Raw genomic sequence first — 19,122 nt, forward strand, 5'->3', positions numbered from 1 at the left:
GCACCGAGAGATTGATTGACTAATTAGATGGGTCCTCGTGTCAGAATATTTTATAGTGTTAATTCATCAAACTTGTATTTCTCTCACTCTCGTATTACGGTCACACCACTGTCGAGCTTCTGCAATGAATATTCTAGTCGTAAACGTGAACAATTAGAACTGTGCGATATGAGACTGACATTGAACTATTGAGTCAGGATTTCGCTCATTAGGCCAATCCATACAATACAACAAGAACAAATCACAATCGCAATGTGGGCCTTTCGATATATGAATTCAATGGCAGGAAAAAAAAGAGGACAACGACAAAACACTACCGGAACGCTTTGATTGTTACTGTATTTCATTGTATGATGACAACGTGTAATCTTTTTTTCCATAACATACAATTTCACCTATTCAAGAGAATGGCTTTTCGTTATCAGTCGCCCCAAAGCTTTCCAACCGTCGACACTTCTATCACTCCAAGTCAATACGCTCGATCTAACTGATTCTAACGGCATTTGCCAATCGACATTTTTCCAATTTTGTGCGGGGCAAATGTGACACAATTTGGCCAAAAGTAAACGGCAGGTGCAAACAATTGCAATTAATTTCAATCACAATTTCCGCCATCATAAATTAAAATTGCATTTCAGTGGCAGAGCTTGTGTAAAGATGTGCATTGTTTGGAAATAAAGATTGAAACAAAACAGTATTATTTAAACACGCCCGAATGAGCAACAGCTTTCAGTGTTACGTGTGAGCTTTCAGGTTAACCGACATACAGTTTGGCGGACGAAAAAAAGTGAAACGAAATTCAAGAAAAGTGTATCGCGTTCACCTGTTCAACAAAAATGAAATATCTTGTGATCATTCTTGCTGCTACTTCGATCATTTCAGCTGTACCAATACACAAAGCCGGCAATCTCCAAATTTCGAAGTAATTTTTTTTCGGTCAATTTCTTCTGATAAAACAGTGTTACACACTTAAATTTTAGTGTTTATATCGAATCAATAAGCATACAAAAATGAAGTGATGAAATCTAGGATGATATAACGAGAATGCATCCAATGTCTTTGGCTGCAATTTCGAAAATGCTCTTTAGAGCTTTCAAATTACTGTTACAAAGAAACGGACATTTTTTGGGCCACGTTCACGTGGAATTTCCCGTCCACAAAGTAGTGCATTCTATGTACCTGTTTACATATTGCGTGCAACACCTTTCACAAATGCTTTTCGTGTCATAGAAGGAATATTTAATTCTTTAACAACACATAGCCAAGCGTTTATGGGATAGCATACTTTTGGTTCTCGGTAATTGAGTCAAATGACTCATCATTACTTGAACAAACAAATTGAAGAAAAGCGTTAAATTGTTGGTTTTCAATGATTGCATTAGCTTTTTGGGAGATATAAACAGATATCTCTTCAAATGATGTCGGAACATTTTATTTTGCATTTCGCAACTTTTGTAGTTTGTGTAAAAGATGCATGAATATATTTGGCATCATCCAAAAAAAAGAAATAGTCCAGGCAGAGTGACACAAGTTTTTATAGAACTGAGACGAAAAAATCTATGTGAAAAAAAAGAAGCAAATATTATACATTTATACAGGTACAGTATACACAGTATAATATACAGTTGTGAGCAAAAGTTGCATTAATCAAAATAGAGTTGAAATAAGAAAAAACGCACAGTCCAAGTTCTTCCAATGTTCTACAACTATGCCGAAGACGTCTGATCTCTGATCTTTTCTCAGTAACAAGAAAAATGAAAAAAAAATCCCATTTCCTCTCAACTTTGATTAGTGCCACTTGTGCTCATAACTTGATTTGTTCTTTTTTCCCATCAAGATTTTTCAGCCTCAATTTTAATACGACGTATCATATGTTTTATTCTGAATTTGAAGGTATCAATTGCAGCCTTGATACTATTTGTGGGAATGAAACAACGCCATTGAATCATTCATATTTGATAATGTCCATGAAAACACATGTTGATCAAATATCAAAATCCTTGTAATGTGTGATTATTTCAAAGAATGTATGATTTTTTTCAACTGTGCGCAAGGATCCAACTCGGTTGAACCCCAACAATTAACTATGAAGATATTTTGAGTGTACAATTAATATCATTGAATGATAACGATAATCGTTCCATGATAAAGTAGAATCTTGGAAAAGTTAACTCACACACAAGATAATTGTCCAGAAAAGTTGGGCGAGTTTTGACATTATTGGTTCAAGAAAAGGAACATTCTGATCTCAAAATTATCAGAAATCAAATGCAACAGGGATGATAAACAAACGAGGATTTCCGAAAGTTAATTTTTCATAAAAGGTAATCAACTCTGGAACATTTCGATTTGCCTTTCCGAGATTCTACTGTATATCAATACATGTGGTCACATCAATATAATAAGTTAAAGTGCATTTATGCATGTGGTCAAATGGTGTTCAGATTAAAAAAAAAAAACAAAACCAAAAGAGGGGTTTAGGCTTACTAATGGAACCAGCTCATCAATATTTACTGTAAAAAATCACCTGTTCACCCAATTCGTATTACTAACAATGATTATTTTAATTTCATAGAAGTCAACGGCTAGTGTCATCAAATGTGGATTTTGATTTGGAGGAAAAGGAAATGATGACAACTGGCAAAACAACGACACATGCACCGAAAACCATTGTGACAACACAATTCCCAAATACCAATCAAGGAGGCACCTCAGGTTCATGGCTACCAAATAATAAAGTTTCAATAAATTTGGATTTTGAAACAAACAATATAGAACACACCGATTCAGTTACGACGTCTGTTCCCAAGACTACAATGTCCTTAAGCACAGCAAAAAGTTCTAAACCAGAAATTGATACAACCGTTGGTAGTACTCCGACGACCGCTCCAGCAACAATGAGTACCATGACAACTGGAGATCAGCCGGCCATTTCCGTCACTAATCCGCAAGAAGACAATCAAAAGACGACAACCGGCTCAAATATTGACAGTTCAAAACCAGGCGTAGAACCAAGCAGCGATGGTACCATAACCACGACAGTGTCATCGCCAACGAGTACCATGCCAACAACAGAACACATAACTACAGAGCCAACTGCACTGGAAAAAGCTGAATCGTCCGCCACAAGTACTGGAACAATGGACAATCATGAACCAAGCAGCGCTGGTACCATAACCACGACAGTGTCATCGCCAACGAGTACCATGCCAACAACAGAACACATAACTCCAGAGCCAACTGCACCGGAAGGAGCTGAATCGTCCGCCACAAGTACTGGAACAATGGACAATCATGAACCAAGCAGCGCTGGTACCATAACCACGACAGTGTCATCGCCAACGAGTACCATGCCAACAACAGAACACATAACTCCAGAGCCAACTGTACCGGAAAAAGCTGAATCGTCCGCCACAAGTACTGGAACAATGGACAATCATGAACCAAGCAGCGATGGTACCATAACCACGACAGAACACATAACTCCAGAGCCAACTGCACCGGAAAAAGCTGAATCGTTCGCCACAAGTACTGGAACAATGGACAATCATGAACCAAGCAGCGATGGTACCACAACCACGACAGTGTCATCGCCAACGAGTACCATGTCAACAACAGAACACATAACTCGGGAGCCAACTGCACCGGAAAAAGCTGATTCGCCCGCTACGAGTACTGCAACAATGGACAAACATGCCGAAACAACCTCACCTGTGTCAATTAATGTAGATCATTCTGATGCTGGTCATACAGATTCTGCTTCGATGCCCCCATCGATTGAAACGAATAACAAAGCAGATGGTGTGACGCAATCATCATCATCTGTCATTGCCGAGATTGGAACTCATTGCAATGCCACAGCTGAGGAGCCAGCGGACAAAAATGAACCCATTCCTATTGAAATTGATCGCAATGAAAACGATTTAGCACCAAAAGATGATGTAACAACAATAGCAAATGAAGCTGCCGTAGAAAATGAACCCAATAATCAGAAAGAGACATCGACACAGCCAAATGTTTTAGATCAAATTGCTGAATCCTGTGGTGAAACAAAGAAGAAATGTGAAACAACCACAAGTATACCTGTCGAAATACAAGAATCAAATGAAAATGTTGCCATCACAACAATAAAGCCAACAAACGAAGCGACTCAGATGTTCAATGTCATAAAAGAAGCCATTGAAGAAACAAGCAGCGTTCCATTGATTTCATCTACGATCGGTTCACTACCGAACACAGCTAGGGAAAAAGGAAACCAAGATGATGGATCAGTATCGCCCACGGACGAAACATCAACCGTCGACCCAGAAAATGATTCAAAAATGTTTCGAGGCTCAATTAGTGTTATTGTACCACTTCTTTTTATTATTTTGATATCTAATAGTTTAAATTAGTTATGAAATATCAAATATTAGCCGTTGTTTGATTTAAAATTTGTTGATTTTCAATTTTCTAGTCAAGTTTGATGCAAGATGTTGTGTTCATACCCAAAAGAAAAGAAACATCAAAAAATAAGCGCTAGCGTACACGTCATGAATTAGTTTATGATAATTGAAACCATTTTTTTTTCTTCGTAAATAGTCAAAGTTCGAAATTTGTTTTGACAGTGGGAGTGTTATAGAACGATGCATTCTAGTTGGAGCGGCACTGATATGAAATTTTTACTCAATATTACATCATGCATAAAGTAGGGAGAGTGTAATTGAGAGAGAGTGAATTGATAAACAACTATTAATGATTTCAGTTGGCACTTAATAACATGTGCATTTTATCAAAATTGTGTGCCATTCAGACACACAAAGTTACATTTATGTCCAATTATTTTTTGCCCGATTAATGTCTATAATTAGCAAAATGTTTTGAAAATAGCTTAAAATAGGTTATCAATTGATTTATTAAATTTAATTTAATTTATAAATAAAACTACATTTCAGTGACAAAAAATAACTCTGTCTCTTATAACATTGGTTACATCTGTCCATTGAGATCTAGACAGCTCCAGGGTGTCTTTATGCGATCATTGTTTACATTGTTCTAAGCCTAACTAATGAACTTATTTCTATGGAAAATTGAAGCACTGCGGCGCCAAAGTGTTGATAAATTTCTCTTTTGAGAATTTGATCGGTTCGATCAAGAATTCATAACGGGTCTGTATCAATGTGGCGGATTGCAAGAGAGGGAGAGGTACAAAATGCATTCCATCACTTGAATGAAACCGGTGCTGCGTTTATCGGCACACACACACACACACGCACAATCATTGCATCGTCGAAGCGTTGATGTTATAAGCGGCTGCTATAGAACTGTTTGAAGCCAAAGCATTTGTTGATGATATTGTATAGTTAGTCCTTGAAATTGTATCAGCACTAATAAGATTGATTGCGGAAAATATTGGTGACTTCATAGTACTACTTATGGTGCATCGTTGCATGTCATATTCAACAACTGAGATGATGCAAGCTGATGCAAAAATTGCAAACAGTAAAATCCATAATGATATCAAAATGCTACGCCGTAATAGTCTCCACCATGGATCGTCCAAATAAATGTACAGTTCTTCAAGTGTAAATCCTACGAACCTGGAAAATGGCAGAAAAAAATAAATAAACAAATTGAAATGAAATGAAAAATATGAACAGATAGAGAGATAGAATGAAAAGCGTAAAAACATATGAAAATAAACACCGATTTCAAGCCGTTCACACCACAATATCTACGTCAATTTGGAATAGATACACACAAACACCATTCGCTGTCGATTAAAAATGGAAAATTATGCGTAAACCATGAGCGTAAACAATGTCATTGTCTCGAAAGGCAAATTAATTGCCTGGAACAGGAACAACAACAACAAAAACACAAAATTATAATTATTATCTGTTTGCTAACAAATTGAAGCGAAACATGCGCGAATGGAAGAACCCACTTGTGTACTTTTCTACTGATAATACGCATTCAATAAATGTCTAGGTCAGTTATACGTGCTGTGCACATGTACATGTGAACACATTGTATTTCAAATATTCGAATTATATTGACAATTTTTATGTTTCATGGTACATAATTTGGTCGGTCCTGTTAATTTACATATTATTATTTCTTTTTTTCGTTTCATTCTGACACCATTTCATCTTTCGTTCTTCCAAATATTATTCATTATCATGGCGGGGAATGTGGCCTTGTATATATGGAAACGATTACTATGTTTGTGGAACCGGCAAATATAAATCAACAGTACAAAAAAAGGAACAAAAAAAGGAACAAAAAAATGGCCGTTGATTAAAAAGAAATATTTCGATGATGCAAAGATCTGTTGTGCTTTCAATTAACAACTAAAACTCCTTGTTTTCGCCCTACAATGTTTCAACGAACAAATCGCTTACAAGACAAATCTTTCATAAGTATGAAGCGGCAAACAAAATCTCAAATGAAACGCAATGATTTATTTTCGTTCGACTGATAGAATGGGTTTCTGCTCTTTTCAGTAATAAATTTGTTTTTTTTTCATCATTTCATCACTTACGTCAACTGATTGTTATGGTGGATATTGTTATATATTTTTTCTCTTTCACTCTGAATGGTAATAAAAAAAATCATTGTCCTAAAAGTTGCACTCGGTAATGAGCCAAATTTCGGAAATTATAACCGTTTCGATCGTCCTTGATATGGTTAAATCGTCCTTAGAATATACCATACTCAAAAATAAAATCAATAATTGCCGAAGCTTATTTCGTGTACACATGACTCGGTCCAGAGAATATGGGGCTATTACTATATGCTATATGCATTTAGCCAAACTTACTCATCGATATTGTCGCAACTATCGTTACTACCATACACTGCGGGCACCACAACAATACATTCCCTCAATTTTGGATCGACTGTTAGCGATGCATTCGATAAATAATCGAATGATTTTTTCAAAAGTCTCGACTGTTCCGTTGCCATTTCAAAGCTTTAAATTCACAAATTGAAATCGTATTCTATTATTTTGAAATGTGAATACAAAATTGATATCCGTTTTAAATTGTCGTTCAAATCGAATGCAACATTTCGTTTCTTGACAATTCACAAAGAAAGCAATTAAATGTGTTTGTCCGTTTTAAATTTGCGGCGAACCAATCAATAGCACAATTTTCAAATGACTGACTCGAAAACCGTTGAGTTTGTTTGACTTTGAGATTATATGATTGATTCGACTCAACCGTGTTAGTCGAGTATATGGGGTAATAAGAAGAAGAAAAAGAAGAAAAAAAAAAACAAATCAAATGTCCTGCTCGCCGCTACACGCTCCGCCCGGCACAAAATATATATATATATTATACGCTCTTTCAAATCAGTGTAATCCGCGAGACGAACATTTGTTTTGATTCAGTATTTTACATTGCAATTGTGCTACTTATCAGGGTGAATCGAAAGATTTTCGTGATAAAAACCAACAAATATTAACAATACATACAAAAATGATGAAATTTTCAGCGATATAATTTGGTTTTATTGCTTGTTATCATTTGCATCATTTCAGCAGCATTGCCTTATGTATTGTCGGTTTGTATAAAGTAGCTCAACGAACTCAAAACTGGCTAAAGTAACAATCAGTTAGTTCGATGAATTCTTTTTGATGTTCGAATGGATTTGATTCTAAGAAAATTTGCTCTCGCTTGTAATCGAACACTAATTATGTTTATGTCATGTCACAAAGGGAGAGAGAGAGATAGCGTTCGTTCATCGACATGAAGCCATGCATCCCAATGTTCGATTTTACTTTTTCTAAAGAAAGAAGCCATACCGATGTGCCACTCAAAATACACACACACACAGGGTGTCCATACCGTAGCTATACAATCAACATAAATGGATGTGGACATACGTTTAAAACATACTTACAATATTCCCTATGACTTCTTGTTGTTCACATTTCGACAAATGGATTAAATAACCATCACATAAAATTGCGTACGTACCTCACAAGTGGCTGGCAGTAAAAATGTTTGAAAAAAAAACGTGAATAAAGTGCACACGTCAGTCCAAGTTCTTCGACGCACGTCTCAAGCTTGTTGTGTATTTCTCCAGATGAAGTGACGACGATTTGGTTGGCTACAGTCAAACCGAAGGAATGTTGTCACCATGATCGGCACCAATCGGTCAGACTTTGTATCGGTGGCTTTACTGTACGTGCACGTATTTGAGTGAACAAATGCCTTCTTATATGATTGCATTACATACACGATATTTGATACATTGATGGTGAGGAAATGTTGTGTTTCATTTATGTCGAGCAATCTATCATTAGAATTCCGTCTAATAATTTTTGTAGGTGATTTTAGTTGAATGATAGCTTCGGTTTAGCGAACACCGACACTTCGAGCGAGCTTGAATATAGAAAAAGAAACGGTTGTTCTTTGGTTTTGAATTTTGTTTTAAGTGTACAAGCGCGCATCTCACTGGATCGATTACGGAAATGGTTGACGAAAGGACATCTCTATTCACCAATTCGAGAAGTGAAACATCATATGCGGTTCCAGGACGTTTTACACGCACCAAATCCGATCGCTTCAATCGATTGCAATTCTGCATTTGGACTTCATTTCTGTGAGACCATTTTGATTTTAATTTAGGAAATTACGTTGAATTTTTTCTTTTTTTTTTAATTTTCGTTTTAATTGACAGAGCCGCGTTCATTTTGGCGCTGGTCATTACGATAGCCGTTGTGGTAACGAGAAACAGTGAAGATGATACAAATGAAGAAAATATGCAAAATACAAATCCAGCTCAGGCTGTGAATTCTGCTGAATTTTTCACCTTGATGCAATCATTTCGTGGACCCATTCCCGGTAATTTATTTGTCACTATTCCACTCTATTCCATAAAGTATATTATAACGATAATTTTTTAATTAAATCAAAAATAAATTTGAATAGATGAACAGCCGATAAATTGGACACTACCCATACCGAGCGATGAGGAGATAAAACAAGCGCTAAACGACGGAATGATTGCACTTGGCAATCGTGAGCTGTTTGAAGAAAACCTACAAGTTGTACCAGTCAATACGCCATCGTTTAGACATCAACGAGCGGTTAGTACAACGGCTGATGCAAGGAAACTTACGAAACGTGGTTATATCGAAGATCATGCCACAAATTCCCTGGCCAAGCGGTACGTAGACGAATCTAATTAGGATATAAATGTGGCACAATATTCATGCGATATTGTGTTTGAATCCATACAGAAATGCATACGAAAAACCAAATGGACGTCATAGCATTGGCAAAGGGCCGGAAATCAAATTGGAAACGGCCAAAAGTGAGCGACAAAAATGTGATTTCAATGCAAAATATCGTGTGCCAAATGGAAGCTGCAACAATAAACGGTGTCCATTCGAATGTGGTGTAGCTTATACACCGTTTCGTAGGTATGGCCTGTTTTCCCTCTCAATTTAATTCCATTCGAAGACTACAATTTTCGCTTTTTTTGTTTTCTTCTTCTGATTTTCAGAGCTTTGAATCCAGACTACGCAGACGGAATATCCGCGCCCAGAGAAAGTCATACGGCGAATAAATTGCCATCGGCTAGAAATGTATCTCTATCTGTACACAGACCATCATATTCAATTGATCCGGAGTTTACCGTAATGGTGGCGGTGTTTGGACAATTTTTGGACCATGATTTGACTGCCACAGCTTTGAATCAAGGTCAAGACAATGAACCCATCGACTGTTGTGCTGAAACGGGTGATTTGCATCCAGAGTGTTTCCCAGTGGTATTGGGTCCAGGTGACCCAAATTTCGATTTATATAATATAACTTGTATGAATTTCGTGCGATCGGCGCCGGCACCAACCGATCGATTTGGTCCAAGACAACAGCTCAATCAAGCGAGTGCATATATTGACGGGTCGGTTGTGTATGGATTCACTGATGAAAAAGTCGAATCACTACGACAACGTAGGTTTAATTGGTTCAAGAAATCGAAAAATTGAAAATGAAATGTGTTAAAATTGGTTTTGATTCCACAGACAAAGGCGGTTTGCTACGAATGTATTATACATCGGACAATCGAACTTTATTGCCCGTATCAACTGATCCGCAGGATGGATGCAATGATGAAGAACAAAATGCTAAAGGTCAATACTGTTTTGAATCGGGCGATACACGAGCTAATGAGAATTTGCACTTGACTTCGATGCATCTCATTTGGGCACGTCATCACAACTATATTGCCAGCGAATTGGAAAAAAGAAATTCACATTGGAGTGATGAAAAATTGTTCCAAGAAGCAAAACGAATCGTTGCCGCCCAATTACAACATGTTACGTATAATGAATTTTTGCCGGTGGTCTTAGGTATTTGTGCGAACTCAAGTTGAAGTTTTAATGGGGGAGAACAATCCAACACAATTTCGACATCATTATTTGTTTTTCCATTTTCAGGGCAAAGCTACAGCGATAGAATTGGTTTGACGTCAGAGCCCGATTCGGAGAAAGATACTTATGATGAATCGATTGATGCTTCAATTGCAAATATCTTTGCTGCATGTGCTTTTCGCTTTGCACATACTTTGATACCCGTAAGTTAATTGAATTAAGAATTATTATTTTTTTTTTCGAAGTGAAGAACGAAAAGTAGCTTAAAAACATGGTCAATGGTTTTGTTTTGTTTTTCTATTTCGAATCATTCTCCACCCAAGGGAGTAATGAATACGTCTAGAGACTTGGATAATCCCAACACAATTGCCTTACACCAAATGCTCTTCAATCCGTATTCATTGTGGACAGCCGAAGGTTTGGATAACGCAATTGGAGCAGCGTCGGTGACGCCATTAGCGCGATCCGATCAATATTTTACAACTGAATTGACCGAAAAATTGTTTACCGACCCAAATGATGTTGTGCAACCAACTGCAAATCAACGAAACGTTTGCGGTTTGGATTTGGTGTCGTTGAACATTCAGAGAGGGCGAGATCATGGTCTGCCAGCATATCATGAATGGCGACGACATTGTAAACTACCATCCGTGGATACGTGGGAAGAAATGGCATTTGCTGTTGATATTGATTCACTGGAAACTATAAGACGAATTTTCGGGTAATTCAACATATTCTTTTTAATATTAAAACCGAATTGTGTGCGTTGAATCGAATTGTTGATGTTTTTGTTCCTCAATCTGACAAACAGAGATGCAGAAAATGTGGACGTTTACACTGGTGCACTGAGCGAACCGCCAATGGAAGGTGCAATCGTTGGACCACTGTTATCCTGTATAATAACCGATCAATTTCTACGCTTGAAAAGAGGCGACTCTCACTGGTACGAACGCAGAATTGGCCCACAGAGTTTTACACGAGGTAATCTGGCTGTGTGTTTGGCACGTTTGAAATTAAGTGAATTTTCATGCGGAATTTCCGATTTCAGAACAACAAGCACAAATTTATGGCACTACATTGGCAGCGATAATATGCCGAAACTCGGATGCAGTTAATACCGTCCAAAAGTGGGTAATGAAGCGAATCGAACGAGATAATCCGATAGTTTCGTGCTCCGAAATCGACACATTCTCATTGGACGCCTGGACGGAGGAGCCATATCGTAAAAGTTTCGTGTCTGTAGCAACAAACCCGATGCAAACCTTCATTAGAACGATGGCAAAGAATTAATCATAGGCGAATCAAGTGTTGATTCTTAGAAAAATAACACACACAATTCTTTTATACCAATTTTTCTAAACCTTTCCCTCAACTCGACTCGTATCACGCAATAATTGAAATTACGGAAAACATTTAGTTTTGGGCACATTCCGAATGTGAACGAGAAGAAAAACGGTAATTTATGACATACATTTGTGTGAGTTGTTGTTTGAGATTCAGCCGATGTTTTTTTTTACATTCCAAATAATAATTAGAGTGTTTTTGAATAACAGAGAAAAAAGTAAGAATCACGAAATAAATTACAATTCGATAAATAAAGTTTGTGTTACGGTTTTCTTAAAATGGGGCATTTCCCTTGCGTTTTCTTCCATGAGATTTGACACATTTTCTTGTTGTGGATGCGGATACAGCGGGCAGCTGCAACGTTGCGCTTCAAACACAAAAAGCGCCATCTGCACATATTTGACTATTCAATGTGAACTAGCTGTCATCAGTATCGTTGAGTCATCGATGCTCAATTTATTTTGGGTCGTAAACGGTACATTGAAAATTTCAAATGTGCCGTTTATGACCCAAAATTGAGCATCGATAACTCATCGATACTGATGACAGCTAGTTCACTTTGAATAGTCAAATATGTGCAGATGGCGCTGTAAAATCGTTCACCACTGACAAACGTCAAATTAGTATGGAAAGAAGTCAATGTTGCAGCCTCCCGGGATACAGACGGAAATATCTATCATTATATCTCAGTCATTGAGCATTTATTCTATTATCTTTCGCACTGTAAGGGATGACAATCAATAACAATGCAGTCTCTTTTTTTTAAATTCGAACACAAAAGAATGCTACGATTTTTTTTTATTCGATTTCGTTTGAAAATGATTTTTGTTTTGTTTTTGGTTTGTTGTAATTTTGAACAGGAATCGTGGTTCAAACAAAGAAAAAAAAGAAGAACTAAATTAAACTCAGAAAAGGTATGATAATTTAAATAGCCGGGGCTCTTTCTATCGAGTAACAATTTGCCAACAAAAGTGTTCAACTATCACATAAAAAACCGATAGATCATCGAAATGGTTTCGTTATCCATGTTGTATGTATGCGTATAATGCGTGTAATGTGTATTTGTGTGTGTTTTTTTGTTTTTGTTTTTTCTTAATCGTTTTATTCGTTGAATAAATTAATTTGCTTTTATATTTGAGTTCGTGTTTCTCTCTGTAATCTTCGTGGATGGTGTGAGCGATGAATTGGTGGCTGGCCCATTGCCGTTCGAATTTCTCCGCTGTGGCAACGGTGGTTGCGATTGCATCAATGCCATCGAATGATGTGAATTTACCGGTCGGTCCACTCGTGTTGAACGTTCGACGATTTTTCGGACATAGCTCAACTGCTTTGACCCTTGGTGACCGGATACATTCTCTAATCTGTATGGTGGTCGAATTGTGACATCGTTGAATACTACAATATTCGGTCCCATCCACGCGACCTGTGCAGCGACAAACGTCGAAATAGTACATCGTATTAAAATCAAGAAAAAAAAAACGAAAAAAATCTATTGAAATAAAAAAAAACCGAGTGTGGCAACTTACTTCATTGATCGTTTTCGAGATGGCCAAAAAGAGTTTTTGACCCTCAGGACTGACACCAGCCGACATTGCAGCAACCCATCGTTTCTTGTCCTCAACCGAATTCCGAACGCGTGTGTTCAACTAATCGATAGAAAATCGATAGGCTTTCATAGAATCGTTTGCAATGACTAAATATTTGACACAAATACACTATACTCACTCTTTGCAAATTCAGCGATGGTGGTGCCTGTGGTGCAGAATTAGTCTCATTTTTTACTTGTACATCGCTGCACAGACCCAAGTTTACTATGAACACATCATTTAATTGTTTGCCGCTTTTTGTGCATTCTGATGTTGGTTTTTTTTCGTTTCATTCAATTTTATGTTAAGGAAAATTTGTATTGACATACAAAATGTATGGAAATATGTTCATTACAGGAAAAAAAAAACGAAAGCAATAAAACTAAATCAAAATGAAATGTGTTTGAAAAGTTTTTGTTTTCGGTTTTTGTCTTTTGAAAAAGGATACTCAAAATTAGCATTTTGGTCATTTGATCGAATGCCAAAACTTCACCCTCGACGCTCTGCTTAAAACAAGTGGTGCACGAAACTGTGCTTCCGATGGAAAAACATTCACTTACACCAGCCATTTAACGGAATCCTCGCCTTGAAAACTCACCAGCAAAGAATAACAAACGACTCAACTAACTTATCTCACTCGAATCCACGCGATTCTTTTTACCCCAAAAAAGAATTTTTCAACAAAATTCTCTTTTGTTTTAAATCAATTAGATTCTGCGGACAGTTAGTCTTCTCTTGTCAAAATTACCTAAGTAAATGCATCCCTTGTTGAAAAAAAAAATTGCACGATTCATACACAAATGTCAAACACTTAAAGTGTGGACGAATCCAAAATGCCTATGTGTGTGTATGTCGCAGTAGATCATACGGACTCAACCGCATCAATACTTAATCACAATAGAAAAATGGACAATTCACCACCAAATACCCAATATAAATTGTCCATTCGAATTTTTATGATATTTCACAGGCGATTGCAATTTAAAAATAACTTCTTTTACACTTTTTATTCATTATCTGTTTGATGCAAAAAATACTTAACCATTTGAAGTACTTATGCTTTATGATGAAGTTCGTACACCATCTGATAATTGGTTAAGTACATTCCCCTGCTAATGCGACAGTGTTTTTGATTGTTGTCCAATATGATGAAACATTAACCGCGCCAAACTGTTTTATCAAACGATGGAAGTGTGAAGAATTCTGACAAACACATCGTATTTTCCATTGGAATTCTATTGATATCGAGTGACCGAATTGTTGTGTTGTGAGCTGCACGAAGGAAAAAAACGAAAATTGGTATTGTAATTGAAATTAGATTTGTTGCAATAAAATTCGAAGTGAACAATGGAGCACTCGTTTAAGAGTCGAACCAGTTTGCCGTTTCCAGCACCGGCACGCAAATCTTCGGCTAGTTCGATTTATTCCAGTCGTAAATCATTGCATGGTGGCATTAAAAAACCACTTGGAACACCCAGGTAAATTCAATTTCGGCCAATTATTTTCCATTTGCATTTGGATGTGTACTAAACATAACCTATCTTTCCAGCCGGTACAGTGTTTCGGGGCGATCCGTTCAGTCGAATCAGGTGATTGCAAGATCGGCAAACAATGTGGCTCAGTTATTTGGATTGCAGCTACCAATTACCGTCAATGAAGCGCTTATGTTCAGCGAAAGAAATGCCAATGTGACGATAAATTGTTCGCATAACGGTTGGGCATGGGCGATATGCGGTCGCAAGCTGCTCGTTTGGCAGTACAAAGATGCAAATCCAACGTCACCAAAGTCGGAATTACAAATGCGAACACCACAACGGCGGCCAGTGATCAGCCAGTGTCGTGAATTGACGTTACCCCATTGTGATATCGGCCATAAAGCATCGCTTATCACCGTTTTCACAACGGAAGGTCAACAGATGGCTTCGTGTTTATCGATCTCACCAACCGGCGATGTTCGATATTGGCCGTCCATTGCACATGATGCGATCTCAATCGATGAAACGGGTATATTGGAGGGACAGGAATTCGATGATCTCGTCACCATACCATCGGTAGGCTATGTTCTAGCTACGACAACATGCAATTTGGTATTGCTTGAGTTGCAACAGAACAACGGCCGCTACAGCATCACACATCGGCCAGTGCGGCCGCCAACCGGTTTCTTGGGTGGCATTGGCAAGAGATTTGCATCGATACTCATTGGTAGCAATTCACAAGATCGCGAAAATGTAAGCATTGATTGAATTTTTCCTCTATTCTGTAATTTAGAACTCATCGTTTTCTGCATGCATTTCAGAGATTCATCAAAATATGCGCGAAAATTTCGGAATCATCCGATTGGTATATATCAGTGCTATCGGATAAGTTTATACAGCGTTGGTGTGTCGAATTGAATTTTAATGAGACATTTCTGTTTGAAGATCAGCAAATTATCCAGAAAATCAAGCAGGCATTCCATCATCAAGCATGGCCATCGCGCGATATCAACGAAGTCGAAATGTTCACACTGGACATGCATCCAAACAAAGATGGGGAATTGATTTTACTTGTAGCCGCTATGAATCTGGCACACACCCCACAGATTCTATTCGCATTGGTCACTTTGATTGAGCAACAATCGTGTTTTGCTATCAAGGACTTTTGTCAAATGAAAACCAATGCATTTTACTCGGGCGACGCTAACGAGGAGAGTTTAAAGTACAAATTCATTTTGACTGATTCAACCGCATACGTTTATGGGGAGCACACCATCTTTGAAGTGCTTTTGAGTGGTAATTTATTGCATTTTTTTGTTATTTCAATTTTTCATTCCATTTAATTGTTGTTATTGTTCTGTTAAGGTGTCGTTCAACAAGGTGTTGATAATACTGAAAAAATCGAATTGCCCGCTCCGAATGACCGAATTTTGGCTGCTGCCGTTTATAGTCAAATACCAATATTTTTCTCGCGTCTCAATGGTTTCATCAGCATATCATCGTCCGATTTTGGTAATTTAGACTGCTTGAATAGCTCCGTGGTGTCGGATTTGTCTGATTTTCATATGACCAGTCAGACGATACACAATGAGACTGCGACCAATCTTACAATTTACGACGTTAACCCGGAAGATGTTTACAATCTGCACGACAGCATCAGCCAAATTAAGGCCGCATTCATTTATCACTTGAAGAAAAATACGTCAAAATGTTCGGGCATAATCAATCAACTCTTTGCAAATGCATCATCGTTTGCCAATGAATTTGATAATATCATCGTAAAAATTGCAAAAGATTTAGCTGAAGATATTCCAGCCGCTGATCCACGGTGGGAAGAGCAACTCTCAAACAAATGTTCATTGGGCAGCTCGACATCGTTACAAATTATTCAACAACTGAAAGAGAAAAGTCGCGCATTCACGCACTTCATCGATTTCCTTCAGACAACATCATTGTGGGAAAAGGTTCGAATTGAATTGAATTTTTAATACAATAAAAAAAATCACATTATTATGTTTCTTGTAAATTAGCTGGATACCGTCACCGAACGCAGCCAAATCAAAGCCACCTGGCATCTACTATCTGATATTAATGAGAAAATCGTTGCTGCAATCGCGCTGAAAGGCATTCACAACCAATATTCAGCCATAATCGATGAGGCCATTGATATCACACTGAAGAAACGAAATGAAATTCCACCTGAGAATTTGACGTCACAAGACATTTTCTATGTTCAAGTTACCCGCATTCATGAATTTTTCAAATCACTCACATCGCTCGCCGATGAAGTGATTCAACAAGAACAAAACCCAGCTAAGGCTTCCCAATTTTTGCTTGACATCAGCCAAATTATTTTGGTAAGAATTATTTATAATCTGTTGAATCGATAATAATGAGAAACTCGACGAATTCGATTGAAGATTAAAAACCACCCATCTCTATTTAGGCCATTCTGCATGAGGTATTCAAATTCCGTGAGGTCAAAGCGAGCATTTTCAAGTTGCCAGCCGATAAAGCAAATAAGTTTGAGTATTTGCCATGGACATCTGCAGCAATTCCAAATGGTATTCGCGACAGTATATTGCATATTATAAATATCATCACAAAGAATGGCGTTCGGTCGACGGCTGAGCCAGAATTGCGGCAGCAGCACTTCAAAAATCTCGTCGAACTGGTCGATTTTTACTTGGATGGGCGTAAAGCGTACTTGGAAAGCATCAAAGAGTTGGATAAATATGAAACCCTTTTCCGAAAATATGAAGCCGAGCGCAGTGACTTAATTTTTAATTTTGGTAAAAGAAAATATTCTTACACTAGGCTATAAGCATTCGACGACAGTTGAATTTAATATTGATTTTTTTTTTGCTCTTTCTCAACTTATAGTTGACGGCGGTCAATATGAGCTGGCAGCCAAATTAGCGGAAAAGTATTTAGATTTTAAGACGCTCGTCGTTGTTTGTGATCAGACAAAGAATCAGTCACGCTTAGAGGAGTACATTGAACGGTACAAAGATCAAGATTTTTCACAATTCGCCATCAATTGGCATCTACAGCAGAATAAACGTGGTGATTTGTTTGAACGCTTTAAGCGTAATCAAAACGAATTGACTCGATTCCTGGGCGATCATCCAAGTTTGGAATGGATTCAGACCGTTTTCAACGGTGATCTATCGCGAGCCTCACGCATATTACTGTCATTAGCACAAAATGAAACGGATTCTGTGTCCCGCAAAAAGACAATGCTCTCACTGGCTAAATTGACAAGTTTGGCTGCCGACGAAGAGCTGTCCAACGAAATTGAAGTCATTAATGATGAATTACGGCTGATCGACTATCAATCGAAAGTATCAACACGAATGCTCCTCATTTTCGGATATGATCCAGACAACCAAAAAGTTCTCAAACCCGAAGAAATTATTAATGTTCGTAGATTTTTTTTCTATTTTTTATGCTTCATTCAAACCGTTTGGTGTCTCTTTATTGCTCAATTCTATTTTTCCTCCAAACAGTTATTTATCGCTGACGAAAATACAGACGTTAACGAAGAAGACTACCAGAAAGCGCTTAGTTTGACACCGTATGTCGACGATCCATTGGATATAAGACACAAAATCTGGTGCAGCGCAATTTTGCGCGACAATTGGGATGCATACAATGTCAATGCACCGCTTGAAACTGTTCAGCACTTCATGATTTACAAATTGATCGATTTGTGTCTTATTTTATGTAGGTTTTAATCGAATTATTGATTTATTTTTTCTTCCTTATCTGTTTAAATAATTTTAATCTTCTTTTTTTCGCGCAAAATTTCAGACGTTGACTTGGAAGAATTTTTGCCGCCACTACAAGACCTTTTGGATGCACCAGAATTGGGACCGTTAATAGAAAGCAAATCGTTTCAATTTTTGTTAAAATTAATTTACGAATACTTTTATGACACATATAAAAAACCTGTTGCCTAAACTTAAGGACAAAATAATTTTCTTTTTGTATCAATAGAAATAAAAGCATGAGCAAAAATTTGCCGACATCGAATCACAATTCACACCGGTTTCCTTTTTAGCGCCAAAAAAAGAATTTAGTACCAATTATGATTGTTGTATCGAATGTTGTTGTTATTTTCTTGCAACAGATATAATTGATTTGTTTAAGATGTTAAATGTAAGGCGTGAGAAATGTTTGATCAACGGCAAAGATAATTTTTTTTTGTGAAAATAAATATGAATTACAACATGACCTACACATTTATTTCTTCTTCGAACCGGCCGAATTTCGGTAAAATTCTCAGGCAAAGTACACGCGTGTGATGCGACAAAGTATTTGTGGTACTTAATACGGCTTGAGTACTAAA

At 37.4% G+C, this 19,122-nt stretch overlaps 5 protein-coding genes across 5 annotated transcripts; 3 read left to right on the forward strand and 2 right to left on the reverse strand.

The window, feature by feature from the left end:
* Window positions 1-2,489: 2,489 nt before the first annotated feature.
* Window positions 2,490-4,944, forward strand: LOC129579425 (mucin-2-like). Its single transcript, XM_055469507.1, has 2 exons — window positions 2,490-2,515; window positions 2,576-4,944. The coding sequence occupies exons 1-2, from the start codon at window positions 2,490-2,492 to the stop codon at window positions 4,392-4,394; spliced, it is 1,845 nt and encodes a 614-aa protein (XP_055325482.1). The 3' UTR covers window positions 4,395-4,944.
* On the reverse strand, window positions 4,694-7,169 carry LOC129579230 (uncharacterized). Its single transcript, XM_055469086.1, has 2 exons — window positions 6,803-7,169; window positions 4,694-5,579 (listed from the first exon to the last, which is right to left on the reverse strand). The coding sequence occupies exons 1-2, from the start codon at window positions 6,946-6,948 to the stop codon at window positions 5,258-5,260; spliced, it is 468 nt and encodes a 155-aa protein (XP_055325061.1). The 5' UTR covers window positions 6,949-7,169; the 3' UTR covers window positions 4,694-5,257.
* A 921-nt stretch (window positions 7,170-8,090) lies between these two features.
* On the forward strand, window positions 8,091-11,997 carry LOC129579213 (peroxidasin). The gene is made up of 10 exons (XM_055469057.1): window positions 8,091-8,592; window positions 8,671-8,834; window positions 8,922-9,159; window positions 9,233-9,415; window positions 9,499-9,947; window positions 10,019-10,345; window positions 10,433-10,569; window positions 10,690-11,087; window positions 11,178-11,347; window positions 11,415-11,997. The coding sequence occupies exons 1-10, from the start codon at window positions 8,462-8,464 to the stop codon at window positions 11,654-11,656; spliced, it is 2,439 nt and encodes an 812-aa protein (XP_055325032.1). The 5' UTR covers window positions 8,091-8,461; the 3' UTR covers window positions 11,657-11,997.
* Window positions 11,998-12,386: 389 nt separating this feature from the next.
* On the reverse strand, window positions 12,387-14,078 carry LOC129579227 (protein LSM12 homolog A-like). Its single transcript, XM_055469084.1, has 4 exons — window positions 13,745-14,078; window positions 13,436-13,563; window positions 13,237-13,356; window positions 12,387-13,133 (listed from the first exon to the last, which is right to left on the reverse strand). The coding sequence occupies exons 1-4, from the start codon at window positions 13,863-13,865 to the stop codon at window positions 12,828-12,830; spliced, it is 675 nt and encodes a 224-aa protein (XP_055325059.1). The 5' UTR covers window positions 13,866-14,078; the 3' UTR covers window positions 12,387-12,827.
* Window positions 14,079-14,382: 304 nt separating this feature from the next.
* On the forward strand, window positions 14,383-18,812 carry LOC129579211 (nuclear pore complex protein Nup133). The gene is made up of 9 exons (XM_055469053.1): window positions 14,383-14,774; window positions 14,846-15,524; window positions 15,593-16,067; window positions 16,137-16,735; window positions 16,802-17,128; window positions 17,218-17,563; window positions 17,655-18,193; window positions 18,281-18,497; window positions 18,585-18,812. Exons 1-9 carry the CDS (start codon window positions 14,644-14,646, stop codon window positions 18,731-18,733), a joined length of 3,462 nt encoding a protein of 1,153 aa, XP_055325028.1. The 5' UTR covers window positions 14,383-14,643; the 3' UTR covers window positions 18,734-18,812.
* Window positions 18,813-19,122: the final 310 nt, after the last annotated feature.

This window comes from Sitodiplosis mosellana, unplaced genomic scaffold (assembly GCF_009176505.1).
Source record: "Sitodiplosis mosellana isolate CC-2019 unplaced genomic scaffold, AAFC_SMos_1.0 Smas_scaffold_6226, whole genome shotgun sequence".
In the NCBI taxonomy this organism is placed as follows: domain Eukaryota; kingdom Metazoa; phylum Arthropoda; class Insecta; order Diptera; family Cecidomyiidae; genus Sitodiplosis; species Sitodiplosis mosellana.

Excerpts from the sequence above, each read along its gene's own strand:
- LOC129579425 (XM_055469507.1), top strand. The coding sequence starts at position 2,490 with ATGGAACCAGCTCATCAATATTTACT. Across the intron at positions 2,516-2,575 it reads CCAGCTCATCAATATTTACT|AAGTCAACGGCTAGTGTCAT; the intron begins GTAAAAAATCAC and ends TTAATTTCATAG.
- LOC129579230 (XM_055469086.1), bottom strand. The coding sequence starts at position 6,948 with ATGGCAACGGAACAGTCGAGACTTTTGAAAAAATCATTCGATTATTTA. Across the intron at positions 5,580-6,802 it reads AGTTGCGACAATATCGATGA|GTTCGTAGGATTTACACTTG; the intron begins GTAAGTTTGGCT and ends GCCATTTTCCAG.
- LOC129579213 (XM_055469057.1), top strand. The coding sequence starts at position 8,462 with ATGGTTGACGAAAGGACATCTCTATTCACCAATTCGAGAAGTGAAACA. Across the intron at positions 8,835-8,921 it reads ATTTCGTGGACCCATTCCCG|ATGAACAGCCGATAAATTGG; the intron begins GTAATTTATTTG and ends AAATTTGAATAG. Across the intron at positions 11,348-11,414 it reads CCCACAGAGTTTTACACGAG|AACAACAAGCACAAATTTAT; the intron begins GTAATCTGGCTG and ends TTCCGATTTCAG.
- LOC129579227 (XM_055469084.1), bottom strand. The coding sequence starts at position 13,865 with ATGGCTGGTGTAAGTGAATGTTTTTCCATCGGAAGCACAGTTTCGTGC. Across the intron at positions 13,357-13,435 it reads CATCGCTGAATTTGCAAAGA|TTGAACACACGCGTTCGGAA; the intron begins GTGAGTATAGTG and ends TCTATCGATTAG. Across the intron at positions 13,134-13,236 it reads TCTCGAAAACGATCAATGAA|GTCGCGTGGATGGGACCGAA; the intron begins GTAAGTTGCCAC and ends GTCGCTGCACAG.
- LOC129579211 (XM_055469053.1), top strand. The coding sequence starts at position 14,644 with ATGGAGCACTCGTTTAAGAGTCGAACCAGTTTGCCGTTTCCAGCACCG. Across the intron at positions 16,736-16,801 it reads CAACATCATTGTGGGAAAAG|CTGGATACCGTCACCGAACG; the intron begins GTTCGAATTGAA and ends CTTGTAAATTAG. Across the intron at positions 18,194-18,280 it reads AACCCGAAGAAATTATTAAT|TTATTTATCGCTGACGAAAA; the intron begins GTTCGTAGATTT and ends TCCTCCAAACAG.